At 45.6% G+C, this 23,326-nt stretch overlaps 1 protein-coding gene across 1 annotated transcript in view; it reads right to left on the reverse strand.

Annotated features, from left to right (window-relative positions):
• The window catches only part of ATP10A (ATPase phospholipid transporting 10A (putative)), a 144,874-nt gene that overhangs the window by 53,466 nt on the left and 68,082 nt on the right, over positions 1–23,326 (reverse strand). The window contains exon 2 of the mRNA XM_045560379.1: positions 17,159–17,363. Within this exon, the coding sequence (XP_045416335.1) occupies positions 17,159–17,363 (205 nt within the window). The remainder of the gene's footprint in view (positions 1–17,158; positions 17,364–23,326) is intronic.

The raw sequence follows: 23,326 nt of genomic DNA on the forward strand, positions 1-23,326 counted from the left end.
ACGGAGATACCTCAAAGAGCTACAAGTAGAACTACCATTTGATCCAGCAATCCCATTACTTGGCATCTACCCAAAGGAACAAAAGACATTCTATAAAAAACATTTGCACACATGTACTCACCATCAAATTGGTATTAACTGATCAACACTTAAGTGCACATATAGTAATAACATTCATCAGGTGTCGGTAGGGCAGATGGGAGGAGGCGAGGGATATATAAACACCTAATGGGTGCGGTGCGCATCGTCTGGGGGATGGACACGCTTGAAAGCTCCGAGACAGGTGGGACAAAGGCAATATATGTAACCTAAACATTTGTACCCCTGTAATATGCTGAGATTAAAAAGATTAAAAAAATTTTTTCATATAGTAAAAAAATAAGTTAGAAATATACTTGATAGTTCTTTTAAAATTGTACTTGCTTAAAGTTTACTGAAAAACTAAAATTTCAACAATTTAAAATAAATTAAACCAGATGTGATAAAATACCCACCTATAGTAAATAAAAATTATATTAGCTGACCATTTTGGGGGGAAAATGTCTAATTTGAGATTCCTTGTCAAAATTTCCAGCAAAGCATATTAAAAGTAGTTTGTGTGGTTAATCTTGCTGTTAATCTTGTGTTAAGTAACCAGGCACATTAGTCTTATTGTGATTTCCTTTGGTAAAAATGAGGGTGACTCTAGAGAGAAAAATTATATTTCAAAAGAAAACTATAGTATACCCAATTATTAGACAGTGGCCCTATTCATTGTTTCTGAGCTTTTATTATACCTGCAGACTGGACTGGATTCTGAATTTTTCTAGTTTTCTCCAATATCTGGCTACAGCTTTCAATGAAGAACAAGATCTGCTCTGTTACTGATGCCCTATAAGCCAAATCTGGACAATTTAATGTAAATTTCAAAGGACAAGTCTCCTACCTGATAGGTGGGCAACATACAGAGTTCACCAAAATACCTGATGCCATAACCAGAGACATTCAAATTGCAAACCAGGCTGAGAAGTTGCCAACTTAATGCTATGGACAGCTTTTCCCAAGACCGTTGGAAAAAGACTATCATAATAAGACTCTCACTCTTTTTAATGTTTCCTTACTTATGCCTACCTCTTTCACTTGGCAGGATAATGCTGTAGTTAGAATTCTACAATCAGTAACTTCTGCAGATAAGTTGTACTCCCTGCTTTAATTTAACCCACTGAGGGGACGCTAGATTACCTACTAAATAAACAGGGAGGAATCTGCAGCTGATGACAACTCTTGTTGAGCACAGATACATACACTGGGTATTGCAGAGTGAACTACTTGGTTAAAATGGATAAATTCCTCATGTGGTTATGTGATTTTAGTTGGCTTGGTTCATAGGGGCCCGGACTAAGAAGCATACTCCAAACCCTTTGTACTGTCCTCTTGCTAGTCATAACAGGATAACGAGGAGGACACGGTAACCTATAAATGGCATACTGGAACCAGTAACACAAAACGATGGTCGCTGGGAGTAGAGCTGATGCCCTAAAATGGCATCGAAAATGTGTAACTGTCCAGTAAAGATTACAGGAGGCCTTTATTTTGGAATTAAATTTCTGCACTTGCTCCAACAGACCAGACTAAAAATCAAAATGGACTTACCCATGTCCAGGTTCCACCAAACCGTTAAGTTGTTGTCTGACCTTCCAGGGAAACCAGGAAAAAGATATAGCAGCGAATTTTCCAAATAGGCCAGTATAAAATCTTCCATTGGCATGATAATGAAGTCTCCCTCCCTAGCCCGCTCTAATCCTTACACAAGAAGCTGGCCTGAAGTAACCTGATGTTAACTCATCAGTTATTTTTCTATTCTGTCTAAAAGTGACTAATGCACTCTTTGTAATTTGTTTCTGCTTTTTTCAGCCCTTCTCTGTCTACAAAGCCAAACTCTTGCACTCAGCTCATTGGAGCACTTATTCTATGTTGTGGAATGAAGTGTTGCTTGATTCTAGAATCGTGGATAAAGCCAACTGAGACCTTTAAACTAAAACAAAACAAAACAAACGCAGATGAATGGATAAACAAAATGTCACATATCCATGCAATGGAATATATTATTCAGCCATAAAAAGAAATAAAATTCTGATAATGCTACATCATGTATTAAACTTGAAAACATTATGCTAAGAGAAATAAGCCAGATACAAAGGAACAAATGCTGTATTATTCCATTTATATAAAGTATATAGTAATAGACAAATTCATGGAGAGAGAACAGAGATAAGGAGTTACCCGGGCTGGAGGATGTGGGAGATGGAGAGTTACTGCTTAATGGTGACAGTTTCTGTTTAGGGTGACAAGAAGTTTTGGAAATTAACAGTCATGATGGCTGCACAACATTGTGAATGAAATTTAATGCCACTGAATTGTACACTTAAAAATAGTAAAATGGAAAATTTTACATTATATATATTTTACCACAATTAAAATGAAAATACTGGCTTACCGCTCACCACACCAAGTGTTGAAAATGTGGAGGAAGTGGAACTCTCATACCCTGCTGGTGTGAATGCAAAATGGTACAGCCAATTTGGAGAGTAGTTTGACAGTTTCTTAGAAAGTTAAACGTATACCTGCCATATGATTTAGCCATTCCACCTCTGGATAGTTTATTTGTCTAAGAGAATGACAGCCGATGTCCCTACAAAGACTTACATATGAATTTTCACAGCACTTTATCACAACCCCAAACTGTAAACAACCCAAATGTCTAACAGCAGATGAATGTATCAACAAGATATATCATTGAGTTATGTCTACAACTGAATACTACTAGCAATAAAAAGAAACAAACTATGAATACACACAACTTGGATGAATCTCAAAATATTTGTACTGAGAGAAAAACGCCAGGCCAAAAAAAGGAAATATTGAATGATTCTATATATTTAACTCTCTAGAAAATGTGAGATAATCTATAGTGACTGAAAGATCAATGGTTGTTAGGGGCTCTGGAGGGGAAAAGAGAGAGGGATCACAAACTTTTAGGGGTGGACACACTCACTAGCTTGATCGTGGTGCTCGTTTCTCTGATGTATATATGTGTCAAAGCTCATCAAATTACACACTTTAAATATGTGCAGTTTATTGTATGTCAATCAGACCTCAATAAAGCTGTTAAAAAAATAAGAGAGCAGCAACCAATAATTAACTATGTTTTTTTCCTAGTGGCCCACTAATTTTCCCAAGCTTTTGATTTTTCAAACAGTTCTTACCGAGCAGCTACGAACAATCACTTCATAAATTGCGTATTCTTAAGGAACTACCCTGTCATCTGACTTACCTGAGGCTATTTTTATCTTAGGGAAAGAGAGGTTTATTTTTGTAAGGAAATAATTGCTCCTCTACCTACTTTCAGTTCATTATTGAGAAAAATTAATGCGCTGAGAGGCAGGGGTGTTACTTTCACAAGCCTGAATTGCTTGTCCATGGAATTCTCAAAGTAAATCATTTCCACTGGGATCGGGCATCCTTTTAATTCTAGATCTTTAATTTAACATCCGCTCATTTTTTTGTGTATTGATTATGAGTGACCGGTGAGTCTGACTGATCCCAGATGCCAGCAGCTGGCCGGGCTCTCCCACTGCATCCCAGACCCACCTCTCCTGGTGACTGGCTCTCTAGCCTCCTGTCCAGCACAGTGCTCCCCAACTGAAGCTCCACGGCTTCCATGCACGTGGTGGTTAAACCTGAGTGGGCCACACAGTGCCCAGATTAAATGTCATTTCTGGGAGTGTCTATCCCCGGCCAGTACTTGGGAAAGCCAGAGGGAACACAGACTGCAGGTTAACAAGGACCAGGACACAGCAATGCACCGATTCTTCAGCACTCACCATCAAAGAATTCACCCCAGGAAGCTCAGTACTAGTAATTGCTGCTAATAACTATGCTGTAGATCAAAGTCAGCCAGCTATAAGCTCCTCCTATGTGGATCAATCAATAAGCAATGCAAATAAAGCATCTCTAACATTTTATCTACCGGAGAACACTGTTCAATTTTATTTTATCCAGAGCTTTCCAAAGCACATCTTTTGTAGAAGATAATCTATGTGTATGACTTTTTAAGAAAGAAGTGTCTTAAATAGTAATTTACGAAAATATCAATGGAGCAACAAGAACACAGAGGCTTGCCTCAAAAAACAGGGGATCAATTACAGGAAAACACACCTATTTATGTCCAGATGGACCCACGCAACACAGGGCTTGTCAAACTTGAAGGGGTACACGAATCCCCCAGGGTCTCATCAAAATGCACATCCTGCCACAGTGGGTGTGGGAGGGGCCTGGGATTCTGCATTTCTCCCAGCCTCCAGGTAAGGCTGATGCTGCTGCTCCCTTGACCTGACCCTGGAGCAAAGACCTATGAAGACAAGCAATGACAGGCAAACAGTTTTTTGGCTTAAGGTCTGTGAGGCAGCATGGGTTTCCAGGACCGGGCCTCTTCCCTACTATAGATGAAGTCCTGTGTGCCCCCAAATGCACATGTTGAATCCTAACCCCCAAGGTGAGGGGATTAGGAGGTGGGGCCTGCAGAAGGTGATTAGGCCATGACGGTGGAGCCCTCATGAATGGGATTAGTGCTGTTATAAGAAGAGACCCAGGAGAGCTCTCCCTCTCTCTCTCTGCTATGTCAGGACACAGCAAGAAAATGGCTGTAGACCAGGAAGTGGGCTCTCACCAAGCACCGGATCTACTGGCACCTGGATCTTGTATATATCCAGCTTCCAGAACTGTCAGAAATAAGCCTGTGCTATTTATAAATTACCCAGTGTATGGTTATATCATTATAGCAGCAGGAATGAACCAAGACATTCCCTTTCTAACAACTTTCAACCATCCTTCCCATCACCTGAAACACAAGAGTTATTGCTTAGCCTATCATATTAGCAATAGTACAGGTTCCACCTTCAGATTTAAGAGTGCCAAGAGCTAACAACTCCAGCCTGCAAATGGCAGAGGGTGATTCCAGCTACTAGCTTGGGCCCAGGAAATTTGTGCTGTTGGGAAAATAGGACTATAGGGAAAGGTAAGGAAATGCATTTTGTGCTATTAAACCTCCCCTGCAATTTGTCTGCTGAACACGTGTGAAGAGGCAGGAGAAACATTAAACATGAATTAAGACTTGCTTCTTCTATGTGGTTTTCCCCTGTAAGCCTAGATTTTAAAGCAGCCCTGCAGTCCGAGAGGGAGGGTCTATGGGGAGCGCTGGTAGCACGGGGGTACTGCATTCGCTGAGCTCAGCACCATGGCACGGACTGGGCTTCGTGGACAGACTGTGTGTGATGGCCACTGACACAGCAAGCCGACAGCCTCCATGCCTGTGTGCAATACCCGCCAATAATGACAACATGTGACAAAAGAATCCCCTTTAAAAATCAGAGCTTTCTATTAGAAAGGCATCTCGCCACTGCAGTTAACTCTGCAGCCCTCCAGGGCATTCACTTTGCCCTACTTTCTGGGGATTTCAGGCACCAGGAAGGCTCAGGTTAAAGCTGCAGACTCAGCATCCCACAGGCCACAGGCCCCAAAACTCTACCTGTGTAGAGCTTCCAACGACATCACATTGCTCACTGCAGAGATAAAGCTGTCCTGCTCTCGTGGGCAAGTCACTCTTGAAGTCCTGGACAAGGAAGGGGTCAACGAGACACAGCCTCCTCCTCTGGAGAATTCACACAGAGGCTGGGAGCTCATGGTCTGGGGCAATTCTCATCTAATGCCCAAACCCTCCAGCCCCACCTTTGACTCCTCCAGCCCTGTGGACTCACTGCGCCCCAGGCAGCCACTTGCTTTCAGACAGATCTATTCTGTTACCAGGTTCTTCTGTAGGAGAAGCAAACCCTCTCCCTGTAACTTCCCCCTAGTTGTGGCCTCCCCTTCCTCTAACAGTCAGGGTGCCAACTCCTTTGTTGCTGTTCCCATCTTGCACATATTGAAACTGAGGCCTGCAGAGATTGAAGGACTTTCCTCAGTCCCAAGCTAGCAAGTGCAGGAAGCAGACCCCAAAGCCTGCTCTCCACGCCACCCTGCAGCCAGCCCTGGCCTTCAAATGGCACGCTGTGCTGTGACCAAGCCCTCAGACCCAACATTCCTGGACCCCCTACTGCTCCACCGGTGTCCTCCTCCCCGGCCCAGTTCAGGGCCCACACTCATCCTGAAACAGGGGTTTGCTCTGAGCCAGCAGGAAGGTGTGAGAAGGGCAAAAAGCCACGAGGCCATGTCACAGGCCATGGAAGGCACAGTTTTATTTTCACTGCCCGTGAGTTGAGGGGCTACAACACAAAGCCCACTTCACCAGCTCCACTGGCCTCTATGGTAACTGGATTTCCCTCCTGGCTGTTCTTGGTGGAGGGAGGGGGCAGCCAGTGCTCACACTCACCCTGGAGGAACAGCCTCAGGGCTCGGAGTGCTGGCTGGGAGCCAGGGGCTCAGGCCTATTGTTCTCTGCTCCTCTTGTCTCAGAAGCAGGCAGGCTTCAGCTCAGCCCTACTCCGCACCACAGATTCTTTAACCTTGAGGAAGGTTCTTTTCTGTTTTAATTACGGTGCCTACAACAGTGGCTGGCTCAGGGACTTCTAAAGCATTCCAGGGGAATCTCACCTGTGGCCAGTGTGACTCAGGGGTGGGGTGAGGACTAATGATGGTAGCTACCTGTGGAAAGTGCTGGCAGATGTCAGCTGTGCACCCTGCTGCAGAGGGAGGTAGACGTGCTCCACATGGCCCCTGTTTTGGGTCCTGTATTTGAGATGTATCTAACGTCCTAGCCTGGATGGGTGTACGAACAGGCACTGGGTGTCCCCGGCCAAGGCAACACTGGGGAAGGGAGATGCCAAGGGGCTCCTCCCTGCACCAAGGGCTTGCTCCCAAAGTCCCCTAGTCCTGTGACTCTGCTTCCTGCTCTTGTGCTGGTAGAATCTGCTGGACTTGCAGCTGGTATCTGGATTCAATGACAAAAAGCCACATCGGAGGTACCTCCAGGTGCTGGGCCAATGTGACTGGGTGACTGGGAAATGACCAGACCATTAACAGGAGAGGAGCAGCCACCGTGATGGATGGGGGGGGGGGCGGGTAGTGGACAGAGGGGCTCCTGGACCACCTGCTCCTGCCACCGCCATTAATTGTGGACTTTCTGTGAAAGGTGTTATCAGGGGGAAAATGGCTTCCTCTGCTTAAAAGAAAAGCAAATGTTTCCTAATCCCCTCCCGTCACAGGGGTAGGCTGAGAAGCACAAGCTCTAGCTGGGCACCGGCACGCCCTGTCTACCCAAACAGCACCACCCCGACTCCCAGGTCCAGGTCGGGCCTTGTGTTTCCAGACTGACTCTCAGAAGAGCTCTCTTCTCACTACTGGCGTGAAACAATCAGAGAAGAGGAAAAAACACAAGATATTGCTTCCAATGACAATTACGTCTTCCTTGAAGGAAAGATCAAAAGTAGACTTTCGTTCTTGAAAATCTCCAACCTTGGCATGAGCATTTTGATGGGTTGTAAGATTTCTCCCCCTAGTTCTAAGGGAAATATTTAGTAGAAAGAGTCCTGATGTTACTATTAACACCTTGCCTTACACATACACACACTCACACCCCAAAACTTAAAAGCACTCTGATCAAATACTCGAAATCTGCCCCCACAGTAAAATTCTTTCTCCTTTTGATCCATTGTCATTCACAGAGTTTTTTTTTTAACATATAACACATACGTATGCTAAGTGGGCTTCTGAGAAGTCTTCAGTCAGCCAGAGAAGTAGCCAACCTGCCACTGTGCCTCTGCCTCCCGCGAACTTAAGTTCAAGAGAAAGCGCTTTCCTCTTCCTGAGGGTGGCGAGAAGCGGCAAGCAGCTACATCACCTGATTTGAGACGAGCAGCCTGGTGATGCCACCGTCCAGGAATGGCAGTCACTTTCACTCTGAAACTGTGCTGTCAGCAGTTAAATTCTGTCTCCCCCAAATTCACATGTACAAATCCTAACCTTAGTACCTCAGACTGTGGCCTTATTTTGAGACTGGGTCTCTTAAGAGGTGATTAAGGTAAAATGAAGTCATTAGGGTGGGCCCTCACCCAATATGACTGGTGACCTTATAAGAAGAGGAGGAGGACCCAGACACAAACGGAGGGACAATCATGTGAGGACACAGGGAGAAAACGGCCACCTGCAGCCACCGAGAGAGGCCTCAAGAAAAACCAACCCTGTCAACCATTGATCTCAGACGTCCAGCCTCCAGAACTGTGAGAAAATACATCTCAGAAAACACAACTCATCTCAGTCTGTGGCACTTTGCTACAGTAGCCCAGGAAAACTGCTACATGCACTTTTAAAATATGCCTCATCCTAAGGCTGAGAAAGGCCCCTAGAAAGCCTTTAGTGCTCTCTGGCTGTGGGTTGCAGCTGAGACGGCCCCCGAAGTTGCGGCTGAAACTTCAGCTGGTATCTTCATTCACGGACTCCTCCACACTAACAGCCAAAATGAGCAAGGATGACCGTGCAGTGCTGGGTGGGCACTGAGGTCTCAGAGCTGGAGAGCTGGGGCATCACCGGAGCCCACACCAGCCTTCCAGCCCCTCCTCCCGGGCCTGACACAAAGTCCACCTTTCCTCCCTGGTACCTCAGGAGATGTTCTTGTGGAGTGAGCTCCCTGAGTGCTCCATCTGTAAGGAATGGCTGGCACCCGGGCAGGTGCGATCAGAGCTCACAGAGGCCATGTGTTCCTGGGGGACTGACACACCCAGGCCCGACTGCAACAGCACGGGGGCACTTCCCATGGTGCGCACCAAGGTGCCACCACTGTAGGCCTGTGTCCTCATTGGAAGACAGACACATCCCCTGATATGACCTAAGGGAACCAGGGACTTCCACTGCACTTACAAAGTATGTTTTCAGAAACTTCCAGCCCATCAAATCAACCTATGTGCGCCACTGCCCGGGATGTCAGAAATGCCCCAGTCCATGTGTCTGGAGCCTCCAAGATGAATGTGCATTGAGGAGGTAAAATTTTGATGTGCAGAAACACTCTCAGCTGCTTGTGATTTCTTCCAGACTCTACTGCAGCTGCAGATATTAGCCGACCCACATCAGTCTGAACATCCACGGTGATGCTTATGCTGCTCCTCATAGATGGCCCTGAGTGGGCCTCACAACCAGGCACTAGGCCCCAGACGTCTGCCCCCAACCTGGCCCACCACTCCCTCGGATCCCCGGTGGGCCATAGGGCCGATTCCCTCTGTGTCTCAGTGGTTCACCTGCTAAATGAGAATAACTCTCAAAGCTGTCAAGAGAAGTAAATGAAGCAACAGCACATGAAGGCCTGGTACATGCTGAGCAGTGAATGTCAGCTGCACCATTACCCGGGCTGGGGGAGAGGGTTACAGGCTGTCTCAACACTGACACAGCTGCTCCCAATTCCAGGTTCTGGACTGTGCCTGCCCCTGGGTCTTCTAACTGACAGGTGATCTGCAGGCAGCTTGTCATAAACAGCCCAGGCCCCCAAGGGTGTATGTCATGCAGGATCACTTAGAAGGGGCAGGAGCACCCTCCCTGTCCACATCCAGGCCCCACAAGCCTGCTGTCTTTGATGCTGGAGACAGACAGTCTGATCTCAGCTTCAGAGAACAACCCTGCCCCTATAGCCTTTCCCTTGAAACACCAACATTCAGAATATCCGAGGAGAGTTTCCATGGCCCACGCAGGTCTCCCCAGGCCATGCGGGAGACATCGACCTCAGGGTCTGTCCTCGCAGAATTTCCTGCCCAGTGGCCAAGGCTCCAAAATGCTTGATAAAGGCCGGATGAGCAAACCAACTATTTGATGTTTTGTCCAAAACAAACTTAGATCCATAATCCTTTGAAGTTGGCCTTCTTTAACACAAAAATGAAAGGGCTCATTTTTAGCCAAGGGCAGGTGCCACTGCTGAAAAAGTCAGTCATTACAGGTAAAAATGACTTTTACTCTTTGGCCCAGTTCCTAACTTATGAAACCCTACCTGGACGTACATAAGCACTTGCTCTCTGGAACCTGAAGGGAAGACTTCTTGTCACCGGGGATGACACCCACATTTCCTGGCTTTTTATAGTTGTAGTGCAGACAGCATAAGGCATTCTGACAGATACGCTATTGCAAATGGCTTTACTGAAAACTGACAAACTGAAGAAGTTTGCTTTAGGCCTGATCTCAGCTAGGTTAAAACTCTCATTTAAAGGTTCTTTAAGTCAGTTCCTAGGCACGTGGATTATTCATTAGCAATGGCAAAAAAGCCCTGAATTAATTTCGATATTAAACCCGAGTGAGATGTCAGGAGGCACGGTTTCACGCACACACAAGTAGGTAACAGGGTTTTCTGAAGTCAAGCTCTTGCTTTCCTGAAAGGTGGATTTCCTTATAAGGCCTGGTTTATGTTCGTTACTTATCTTTACGAATGTGCAAGTGTATCCCTGAATCTCTCTGCTTCTGCTTCTCTCACACGTGGATGGGCAAAACTCTAAGAAACATTAAACCAAAATGAGAATCAAAATACTGCCTTCCATTTGAGGAGCACATGCAAATTGAAAGCATTTATATAACTTCCCTAGGAAAGCTCAGTGAAATGAGGAAACAGACACTTACAAATTCAGAAACAAAATTAGGAGAACTCCAAGAATTCAAACGGCTGCAAAGACCAGGGAGTGCTGCCGGGTCTCATGCTGTGCTCTGTGGACGCAGAGAAGGTTCCTCTTGTTGGGGGCTCTGCACACAAAAGCAGCGAAGGCGAATGACACCATGCACACCTCCCCGACCATCAAGACACGAGTGTTCCAAAGTCCCGCGAACAGAGGTTGCACAGTCTGGGCACCCCTCATCTAACGCACCCAGCTCTCAGTAGGTCCTCGATAACTAGACTGAACACTCCAGATTCCCCCGGGAATGTTCTCTCACAGAGCAATCTAGATCACCATGTCCTAGCCCAGGAAAGAATAATTATCCCTTCCTAAATTTAAAGATAATACAAACTGATAACCTAATAAAGCAGTATCACTTCATTTTTCTTTCTTCTTTGAAACATACACTCACACACACATATACACATTCACACACACACTTAACATGCAGAAACATACTCACATACCTACACCCACTTGTGAGGAGAGGCTTAGTGTCAATGGGCTAGATCTCACACTGTCAGCTCTCCCTACTGGTAAAGAACCCCCTGCTCCAGAAACACACACACAAAGATACACAAGCCTCAAACCCTTTGCAATTGCTCATGCAATTCAACTACGCTGAGGAAAGTTGGAACCTAATTAAATCCCCCCCTTTTTCACAATGAAAATATAGACAAAGAGAAAAATAGCACTTCTCATTGTATGCTGCCTTAAATAGAATAAAAACCTCTTATGGCTTTCTTTGGTTGCCTCTTCTCCTGAAATAAAAAATGACCACTTCCAACCATACACAAAAAGAAGGGAAGGTAAATGCACATAAAAATATTCTAAGTTTTCATATAATGTAATAATGTCTTTTTGGATAAATACTTCAGTTTAGCCTAATATGATTAACTTCATGGCATTTAATGTTTTTCATTAAGATCAGAATGCTTTACTCTCTATAAGAATCAATGGTGAAGAATTAGAAACAAACAAAAAACCGTAGTATGACTAAATTTACCTTTCCCATGGAGTGAACACAGTTGATACTAAAAAACATGGTTACGTCTCAAATAATCATAATATCTACTTAACCAAATTTCTTTAAATATCCACACTTGTTGGAATTAAAATTTTAATCTAAATAAAGTTATTATATTCTCAAAGTTATTTCTGTCTTTCTTGTTATATATAATACCCTTCAAGAAAATTAAGTGATTATTAAATTTGAGAATTAAAATATCTCACAGTATAAATTATGAGCTTGTTGACTCCACTTCAACATATAAAGAAAACCATGAATCTTTTTGTAAAGGCTTACTATTGACCAATGCAATTAACGTACCCAGCCAGCTGTCTGTTTTCTGCTTAGATGATGGATTATGTTGCCTCCTTCAATTCCAATGCAGGGAATGTAGCTAAATTTGATTAAAGACTAACAACTTGAAAAGCTTAAGGAAAAAGAAACTTTGGGACAAGAACTACCTTGCAAACTGTACTGTGGTACACATAATTTGGGGAGCATGTGTAGGTAGAAATAAAAAAAAATCGTCTCCTACATATTTGAAATTTTAAAGTCATTTTCTAAGCTTCTTGAATTCTGTTGAGTAACCTGGGGAGGGGCTGACCCTCCTCCATAAAGGAAAGTATGCTTGGTGACAGCCGGAAAGAACCCAGCACCCAAGGACTAGGAACAATGTACATACAAAGCCGAGGGAAAGCCATACACTGTCTTAGAACAGCATAGATCTGGATATGAAGGTGAAAATATTTTAGAACAGTGCTTCTCAAACTTTTTCCAGCCTAGGGAAGTTTCCATGCTTATTTTTTCTTTTGCCCTTATTTGGAACACAGGTCAGCATGCACACACACACGGACACACACATCCACACACACGCTTGGGAAGAGTTAGCCACAGGTCTTCCCGCAAGCCTAACAATTACTGCTCCCAACAGTGTGCTACAGATGGCCCATGGGTGTAGCTGGGGTGGTGGGCAGTAATCCAACCAGGTCCACCCAAGAGACAAACTGTCGGAACATACTTTCTCAGTAAATTAGCCAACACAGAAGTCACCTCCTGGTCAGCTGACATGCCCTGACACTGAGGTGGCCTCTGGGTCTGGACTCTCCTGCTGTTCTTAGGGAGGCCTGCCCTGTCCCCACCCCACCCTGACTGACACGCCAACACCCACCTGACACTGCATATCCCTGTCTCTGCCTTATCATTTGGTTTTAGACCTAACGCTTCAATCTTCCATCTAATTTACTTACTCACACAGATAGTTTTGATCAGTGCGGCATCTAGAATGGCATTTAAGGCATAAATAGATGCTCAATAAATATTTGCTGAATGAAGAAAAATTACAAAAATTGGCCTCTGAAAAATTTGATTTTTATATAAAATTATCAGCCTAGGGAACTCCTATTTCTGCAGAAATGGCTGTGTTAATGATCCAGGTGAACTAGAAACTCCGACCTACACGATGGCTGAAGGTGTGCAGCTTGGTGGCGGGGCCACAGGGCTGAACAAACGTGCATGTGAAGAGATGGCAGACGCCGGGTGCCACAGGGAAGAACTGGCTCCAGCGTCACCCAGATGTGGGGGGTGAGAAGGGGGGTGGCACCTTGGGAGAATCTCCTGATGTTACTTTTTCCATTTCTCATCTATAGAATGGTATGATAATTATTATCTCACAGAAATTATTATTAAAAATATGTGAGATTGTTTGAAAATGTTTGTTCTACTATAATTGTGAGAGATAACATAAGGCCTGGCATCCAGGAAACCTGAACACATGTGAATTGTTGTTCTGAGAGCCTGATGTTCAGCACTGAATTTCCTCTCTTAATTTCTGGATAATGTCAATTTGACTCCAACTTTTAAATCAAATTTTTAAGTCTCAGTATCGGTTTCCCTTGCCAGAGGTAAGATGGCTGGGTGGTTTAAGGTCCTGAAACCATCAACCGAGTGTCTGGGGCCCTGTCCTCAGAGTCTGGGGTCTGGGCGGGCCATGCCTGCTGCCTCCCGGCTTCTCTGTTATAGTCCCTCAACTCTGTACAATTTGGCCAACGCTCTTGATTAAGCACAATCCTATTTCCATCCCTGATACATCTTCTGACATGTGTCATTGTCTAAAATACCTGGCGCCCAAACCCTTTCCATCCTAGCCTCTGGAATGTGTTTCAAGATCCTCTTTCTAGAAGCCTCCCTTGACCTCTCAGATGACCCCTTTCCTCCCCCAAACTCCTGAGAGAAGCCCCGTTGACTGGTTTCACTAAATGCCAGGCATTTCTGGTAAACAGGCCTGACGACTGAGCCACCCACAGAGGGTGGCCTCCCCAGGGCCTGGTTCTGGCAGGGCCTGGTTCTGTCAGTGCCTGGTGACCAGCAGCTGCCCCCAGCATCTAGCAAGTTCCTAAGCTTGGCAATTTCCTGTGCATGGCCTCTCCTGGACCCCCCAGGGAAGACTTCCAGCAAGTTGTACCAGTGCAGCCCGTTAGTGGCTTTTCTGCTGCACCCCTGGCCATGTGGACTCTATCATGAGTGGGAAGGCATGCCTACTTTAGAGCCAGGGGCAGTGGCTGCCCCTTACACCAGTAATTCCTGTATTCTTCAGAGTCCTCTTTGCTTCTTACAATCCAATTCCCCATTAAGAATTCTTTACATCAAACTTTCCCTGATTGAATCATGTGTTTCTCTCTGCTGGCTGGATCCTGATGGATACACACAGTTCCTGCACTAATGTCAAGGTCATCTCTTACCTTTAACCTAAGTTTTGCAAGCCACTTCTCGTTTAAGTTTTCCTGCCACCCCTTCCAGCCATTCACCAAACTGGTAAAATATTACTTTGTATTTGACATAAATCACTGTACAGATCATTATCAGTTCTTAACCTGTCTGAGACTAACTAACTCCATATTATAAATACAAAGTCCTTAAATGTTCTTGGCATTGTAAGGTTGCAGTTAGAATCATGGTTTTTCAATCACTCAGCTTTTAAAAGCTAGAGACCTACTGCCTTTATTTTCCATGGGGTGGTGCACATATGTCAGAACAATAATGTATGAATAGGAATTTAGATATCAGCAAAATCTCTTTGGACTTAGGGAAAGAGAAAAGAAAAAAAAAAAACACAAAGTAAAAAAATATGCCAATAATGGGTACCAGAATGGGCATGCATATAAGAGAACTTTGGTGAAGATATACTTTTTTAAAAAAATCAAAATTGTTTAGGTTAATTTTGGCCATTTGGACTAGATTATAACTCAACCCTTTCTTCTCCCATCATTCACAGGTCTTGCAAAGGGTGATATGGGGCGTGTCTATCTGCAGCCATCCTTGAATTTTAAACATCAGAATTAGGAGCAGCTCATTTACATAAAGCACCACTGAGCTATGAAGGGCTGCAGTTGTTGTTTGGGGAAAAAGCGGGGGGAGGTGGATTTTAGATAGGATTGGGGTCAGAAGTTGAAGAACTATTAGAAAGTTATGAAACAAGAAAGTTATTCTTGCCAGTTGGTCAAGGAGGTATATACCTGTGGCTATCCCCTGCTCACCCCTCCAAACACTCACACTTTACTCTCCAGTTCTTAAGTTTTGCCACATTTCCCACATCATTTGACGTCTCACTGATTAGATATATTCACGTGCACTCATTCATGCTGAAGTCACCCTCTGTGCACACGGCTGTTCCTCGAGGAGGGCGACGTTCGAGCTGTACAGCCCACCACGCCCTCCTGACCCCATGCTGAGATCTAGGGAGTGGAAAGGGGACATTGTCCCCTTGCTGGTGTCTGTGTCAGTTCACACGGGTGTGTCCCCTACAGGGGAGGTAGGGACTCTGGGTCCAGGAGATGCAGCAGGCCTGCGGGAGAAGCCCAGGAAGGAGGCAACTAACTTAGTTAGAGTCTTGGTTTCCTCAGTAGGGACCTCCTCTGAGCCTTGGGCCCGGAGCTGGTGGTGATGGTCAGCCAAGTTCATGAGTAATTTGGCTGTGTCGTTCTGGTAATAAGGCCGCCCAAATAGCCCAAATAACTTAAGAGAACAGGTGTGCACAGGGGCTGGGAGGGGCAGAGGGGCCAGGGCCCACGTGCATCACCAAACCGTGGATCACAATCACACTGGAAACAGAAACTGCCAGCCCTGGGCCTCGAGGGGTCCCTAACAAATGCTTTCACCAGCTCTCCTGATCTGGGCTGAGAACACTCCACTTAAAAAAGAAAAAAATACTATTTTTAATTTGTATGTCTGCTTTGCCTTATTCCAAGAAAGATTTGAAGCAGCTCACAAAAATATACTTTGCACAAAATGTTGTAAAAAAAAAAAGTAAATGAGGAAATCGTGGCAGAAATAAGCAAGCAGAACAACAAGCCAGATGCTTGTCATGAAGTGACGCACTTGGAGGAGGCCAGCTTAACGTCGGGCTCAGAAACCCCCACCAGCCCTGGCACGGGGAAGCCCCAGCATGTGAGCCCCGTCTGGCCTTCTGGAAGGGCAAGAGGCCCCTCCACTGGCTGCAGTGCCCGAGGGTGAACTCACGGGCAGTTCCTGGGCAGGGACGCTGGCCCCCGACAACCCCACCCAGTCAATCACTCCATACAAAATGCCAACTGTGCCCTTGCTGAGGTCCATAGACTATAAAACGAAGCCAGTTGCTCCAGAGAAGCCAGACAGGTCCTGGCTCCAAAGCCTGAGAGCACTTTCTCCACACCACATCACAGAGGAAGAAAATCCCCAGGGGCCTCCTCCCTGGAAACACAGTAACTCATTTCTTGGCCCCCTTCATAAAGCATCCTTCAATATAGGCAATGGCAAGACTCCAGGGCAGGAAGACACAAGCAACCTGGGGCCGGGTGAGGTTGTGAGGAGGCAAGGGCTGGGCCCATCCCCTTCCAGACTCTCCCTGGTCTCTAAGGGCCCTTGCGGCTTTAATTTCATCTGAAGTTAGCACCTTGCATTTCTGTGCAGACCTGGAGGTGGCATCCCTTTCTCACTGCAGCAGGGAGATACCCCTGATGGCATCTGTGTGAATGCAAGGGTCAGACCCTGCTCCCTCCTACTCCTCACCTTCCACCCTGCTGCCCAATTCTGAGCAGTGGCTGGAGGGCATGGAAGTCAGAATTCAGTTACTAAAGACCTAATGCTGAACTCAGAAATACCCTCAAGGAGAAAATGTTCCTGAGCTACATCGTGGGAATAAACCATTATTTCTGCTATGTTGTTATTTAGTGAACCAGCACATCAGCTGGTCATAAGTGTTCTTTGTAATTTTACAGGAACAAACTCAGACCTGTACAGTGGAAATCAGAGACAGAAAAATTGAGTCCTGCTCCCCACAGCTACAGGCAGATTGTAAGCTTGAGATCAAAGGTCCTCTCAGACCCTCAGTCTCATCCACTAGAAAAAGCAGCCTGACCTGATAGAGAGGGGACTGTAGGTGCTCTGACCCCCAGAAAGCCATCATGGGAGACTGTGTAGCCATGATGCCTGCAATGCCTTGGAGACGCAGGTCACTTACGAGCTCCGAGAAGCCTCGGACAACCTGCCTCCGCTTCAGGTTGGTCTCTCCGTCTAGGTTGGCAGTCTCAATGTGGCAAAGCCCGTCAGGGTCACTGGAGGAGAGGAGCAGAATGTCCGCAGGGATGATCTCGTTGCAGCGAAGACGCACAAAGTCTCCCACGTGGATTTCTTTCCAGAATCGGTTCACATACTTGTTTTCCTCCCTGGTAAAGAGACTTTGGTTAACAAGACTAGCAAGAGCTTGATCATGGCTGGATCTGGGTGATGGGTGCATGGAGCTCATTTAACAATTCCTTCTACTTTCATGTATGTTACAATTTTCATTAAAAAAGTTTTTTTTAAAGAAGATTCATAAAGACTACATATTTTATGACTTCATTTATATGAAACATACAGAATAGGCAAATCCATACAGAAGAAAGTAGATTTGCGGCTGCCAAGGACTGAGGGAAGCGGAAATGGGGAGTAGCTCCTAGGGTGATAACAGTGTTCTAGAATTAGACAGTGGTGATGGTTGCACAACACTGTGAACACACTACTTGCCACTGAATTGTTCACCTTAAAACGGTTAAAATGACCACTCCTGGGTATGTACCCAAAAGAACTGAAAGCAACGACTCCAGCAGATACTTGCAGGCCAAGGTTCATTCCAGCACTGTTCACAACAGATAAAGGTGGAAGCGACCCAAGTGTCCATCAACAGATGAACGGATAAGCAAATGTGGCATATGCACACAACAGATTATCTGGTCATAAAAGGACTGATAATATGGGTGAACCTTGAAGACATTATGCTACGTAAAATAAGCCATTCACCCAAGGACAAATACTGCATGATTCCACTTATAAAAGGTACCTAGAATGGGCAAATTTATATAGAGAGAAAGTAGATTAGAGGCAACAGAGGCTGGGGAAGGGAGGAGATTGGAGAGAAAGAGTTCAATAAGTATAGAGTTCCTACTTGGGATGATGGAAAAGTTTTTGAATTAGATAGTGTTCATGGTTGTACAACACTGTAAGCATAATTAATGCCACTGAATTATACAGTTTCAAAAATAATTAAAATGGCAAATTTTATGTTATGTGCATTTTATCACAATAAAAAATTAGCATCATTAAACCACATTAAACCATGTGAAACTGGACTTGAATTGCAGCAGGTTAGCGAGACACTCAGCAGAGAGGAGGACAGGCCCTGGAGTCCGGTGGCCTGGGTTTGATCCCGGCCCCACCTCTGAGCAAACCTCTCCATATCTCTCTCCTCTTCTGCAGCGTGGAGATGATGACAGATCGGTCCGCTCAGCACCACTTAGGATGAAGCAGGTAACACTGCCCCTTAGCGCAATGCTCAACACAGCCAGCCTCGTGAACCCGCCGGTTTAATCAGTATTGATTAGATGTTTAGATGAATAGATAGATAGATAGATGGTTCAGATAGATGTTTAGATGAAAACATAATTATAGATGTCTAATTTAGATTCTTTTTTTATTTCTGGAAAAACAGGCTAACTAATCCCACAAACGTCATTTTTAAGAGTTCCTGGAAGGCAGTTTTGATCATCTTTAAATAAGTGTAGGGAGAAACATGAATTTTTCTCAACATGATTTTTTTTTTTTTTTTTTTGAGACAGACTCTCATTCTGTTACCCGGGCTATGTCGTGGCATCACCCTAGCTCACAGCAACCTCAAACTCCTGGGCTCAAGCGATCCTTCTGTGTCAGCCTCCCAAGTAGCTGACAGTACAGGAGTGCACCACCAAGCTCGGCTAATTTTTTCTATTTTTAGCAGAGATAGGGTCTCATTCTTGCTCAGGCTGGTCTCGAACTCCTGAGCTAAAGTGATTCCCTCACCTCGGCCTCCCAGAGTGCTAGGATTACAGGCGTGAGCCACCGCGCCCGGCCAATATGATCTATTATAGGAGGAAATCTTATCAAGAAATCCTCTGGGTGATATTGTTGAGGAAAAAAAAAAGCAAACTAGAACACATGAACCATAGCCTTCTTAGCAGTCCTCCCTTCCCCACATAAAACCCCAGTCCTCACCCGAGTTCCCGGAGAGCAAGGGGTTTGCATCTTAAGGCAGACCGTGTGAGCCAAGTCCCTCTGCCTCCTGAGCTTTGGATGAGAAGTGCGGACCATCTGGAGCGCTAGGAGCCACACGCCAATTTTTTCGCCTCTATTTTATTCCACAGTGTGGATTTAAGGGAACCTCTGGCAACGCTCAAGAGGCTCCTGGCCATTGACTGCCTTGATGCTGAAAAGAGAATGTCCCCTTCCATTTTAAGCCTCTACTTTCTTGTATTCCTCTATTTCAAGATACGCCAAACCCATTACATATAAAGCATAGTTCTGGGTGGCTATAGAGCAAACAAAGGTAAATTTGATACAGCTTCTGTCCTCAAAAATAAATGCAAGGAAAGACACATCCATTAGAGGGTGTCCTTTGGGGGCTGTTAAGTCAAGCCCCTGAAAGTGGGCACAAACAGGCTCTTCCTGGGCCAACCCAACACCCCCTACAAAGCCAAGCATTGCTCAAAGCCACCTCTCCTGCTGTGACAAGTCCTGCCACCTGCTGGCCACATGGGCTCACCGCCCAGGGCTCACAGTCCAGGGAGCTGCAGGACCCACTGGCCACGCCAAGGCCTGTCCCGGCTGGGTCCACTGGCCCTGAGACAGGCATGGCAGTGGCACTCGATCACCTGGCCGTCCAGCCTGCCCCTGCCAACCACTCTGACCTCTTCCCAGCACAGAGACTGGCAGCCTTGAAGTCTGATAGATTAAAACATTTTAGCCATGTTCTTATTTCCTTTGCCAAAGGTCAAACCTTGACTTTCTATTATTATAAGTGTTAGCTTTTTAGTCTTTCTTCCTTATCATGACCATTTGCTGGGTTCCTACAGAGGATATGAAACAATTTCAAAGGGCCTGTCCCTTTCAAGTTGGGCAGAGGAAGTGGGTGGCAGGAGGGGCACCTCACTGTGCAATTTATCCACATGTATGTGTCCCACATCCCCCCCCCACATGCACACACACATCTGTGTACAGGGAAAGCACCACAGAGAAGACAGAAATAAATCCCACTGGCACGACACTCTAACCCCGGCCCCTTAGTAACGCCCTTCTTGAGGCTTTTATAAGCAGTCAGGGTGAATGATTTGGGACTACCTTCTATTTCCTCAGGTCACTGTGCCTGATGTTCAGGTAGATAGCACGTGCGACCGTTCCCCTCCACTGGAAAACCCCTCCCTGCAAACATCCTTGCTCAAACCCTGACCAGGCAAATGCCTGCACTCCTCCAGGAACTGTAGGGCCAACCTGAGATGTGTGGGTTGGCTGTATTTTCTAAAGTGGCAGGGATTAAAAGAGTCAAAATCCTCAATATAACAAATGAGTTACAGCAATTTTTGGAAGTGACACTACACAGTCTGCCCACATGATACACCTTCTCAGGACAGGTGCCTCCCCCACGTGGCAGCAGGGTTCAGAGATGGCCTCAAGATCCCCACCCCTGGTGCACACGCCCACGCAAGGCTCCCCTGAGTGGGGCCCCAGGAGTGTGCGCAGTCACTCCTGTAGACAGAGTGCACCATGAGCTGATCAACAGGGAGACCACCCAGGTGGGCATGGCTGTGCCACACAAGCCCGTCACTCTGGGCCCGAGGTCAGAGACACGGAGGTGTGAGGAGGTGAAGGAGGGGCCACAAGGCCAGGGCTGAGAACGCAGCCCCCCAGCCAGACCTTCCTCCACAAGGAGCTCGATTCTGTCAACAACCTGCAGGAGCCTACAAGAAAACCCGAGCTTCCGGTGAGACCCCAGCCCTGGCTGGTACCTTGACATCAGCCTGGTGAGACCCTGGGCAGATGATCCAGGCAACCGGGGCCTGGACTCCTGACCCACGGAAACTGTGAGATAACACATTTGTGTGGTTTTTGGCAGCTATATTTGTAGTAATTTGTCATACAGCAATAGAAAATGAACACACACCATTTCCATTTCCTGCACGGATGCCAGGAGCTTCTCCCTCCCAGGCAGCTGCACCTTCCCTATTGTGCAGCAAACAAGAAATGCCACCAGCACTTAGTTTCATAATATCCATTCCTGAGAAAAGACGACTTCATGAGAAAAGAATGCAGAGCACCAATGTTTAAAACCCAAAAAAGTTTCTCTCTGCAAACAAAGTGACATGTACAAAAACGGGGGGTGGGGAACCCTGACAACGTGCAATCTTGGAACACGGGCTACCGTACAAACGTTACAGACAGGGCGCATGGTCACTCCACGGGAACGACAACAGGCTCTTCCCATCAGCCACAATTCCCGGGTCAGGATTCCTGAAAGGTCTAAATGGAGAATGTCGATCCAAGAGCTCAGAGGCCCTCAGTGGAAAAGATGCGGCTCCCCTGCAGCCAACAACCACCACAAAACAAAACGATGAAAGGGACAGTGATAAAAATGTCTTATCCTTAAAAGAACCAGTTATAAGGCCTCAGGCAAACTGAGTCTTTTCTAGACGCGCCAATGCCCATCCTCTCTCAGAACTGGAGGCCAAGGCAGGCCCTGCACTGGTCGGCTGGTGTTTCCGTGACAACCCGGCACCTGCTGGCCTGCCATTCTCTCGGCTGCAAAGTGAGGGTGTTAAACAGGTGACTTCCAGGTCTGTTTGGAGGATAATGTGGGCCTTCTAGGATTAGTTTTCCTCTTCTGGGGAAATCTGGTAGCAACATTTTATAATTAGCCGTGCGGAGCCTTGTAGTTCTCATCCAAACCTTACTAGTCCAGAACACCACAATGCAGAGGGGAAAGATTTAGTTAACGTTAGAATTAGGGTGACTAGTAACAACTTTTATTTAAAGACAATCAGCAAAAAGAAAAAAACATTAAGATCTCTTAATTCATCATTTTTGGCCACTTGTTTAGGCTGAGTTAACCTATTTGTACTAGTTACGTTCTTAAGGTTATTAAGTAAATAACTTCATAAGAGGAGGTAGCTGACCTATGGAATTTTCATTAATGCAGGGTTAAAGGACCACAGCTTAGAAATGTGCTGTTAATGTTTTATTTCTTGAAACACACCGGAGTCTTCACTGTTTAAGCCTTACAGTTCCCTCCCAGTGTGTCTACAACAGGTAAGCGGTCTCTACAATGTACTGACAAATCTCTCCCATGTGGAGATAGTAGGATCTATTTCCCAAAACTAAAGTTTAAAAAAAGAAAAAAGGACATGCAGGAGAGAATTGTACTTTCATCTTTAGCGCATTGTTTTCAAGTGGAATTTGCATTAATAGCAAAGGAATAAAATTTTTTTAAGGTGATGACAAATTCCAACTTCACCCACAACCAGTTAACTCCCCTGGTGCCCCACTGCCACTCCATGGACAAGTGTAGTCACAATAATAGGTTAAATTGTCATTATCTCTGATCTCTTCCATATACAAGAAGTTATTCCTCATTTATAACGTGACATGATCACTCGCGTTTAGGAACACAGCTGTCGACACAAAGCAGCCCGAGTTTGCAAGGACATGCTGCTCTTATTTCCAACAGTGTCCGGGAAACACCGCATGTGCACACAAGCGTGGAGCTACCGTCCCTGCACTTCCCAGGGCATCTTACAGTCAGAGATGCTTGCTTCATCCACTTCTTGGCAATTTAGAAGATGAATGAGAAGTTTAAAATATTTGTAACATGCATACACATTTGATTTGCTTACCCTTACATTATCTAACAACTTTATACAACCTATTTTACAATTTCCCATGTCCAAAAATGCCAGCTTTAATGTCACTGTAGTTTATTTTCATGACTACATGTGGGGCCCCTGACATTTGCCAACTCTCAGCCCACCTCGCACACACACTGGCTTGAGATGCCGGCCGGGGGGCAGCGAAAGCATGAGGGTAGCAAAAAGGCACATCTCACTTTCCTCCCTTGCTCTCTCCCCCTTTAAACTTGTCCCTCCTCCAGAGCAACCAAGAAAGGTGAGGATGGGCGGGAAAGAGGTGAGAAAGAGAAAGAAGAAGTGGAGGTTCTTTTAAAGTTTGAGCATTAAAATTTTTTAAGGACAATTAACACGATGAGAGGAAGAACACTTGATTAGGCAACCAGGGACTGCTTCCTGGAAATGGGGGCATCTGAACTAGACCCTGCCATTTGCTCAGCTGCAAA

This window comes from Lemur catta, chromosome 9, assembly GCF_020740605.2.
Source record: "Lemur catta isolate mLemCat1 chromosome 9, mLemCat1.pri, whole genome shotgun sequence".
NCBI classification, from domain to species: domain Eukaryota; kingdom Metazoa; phylum Chordata; class Mammalia; order Primates; family Lemuridae; genus Lemur; species Lemur catta.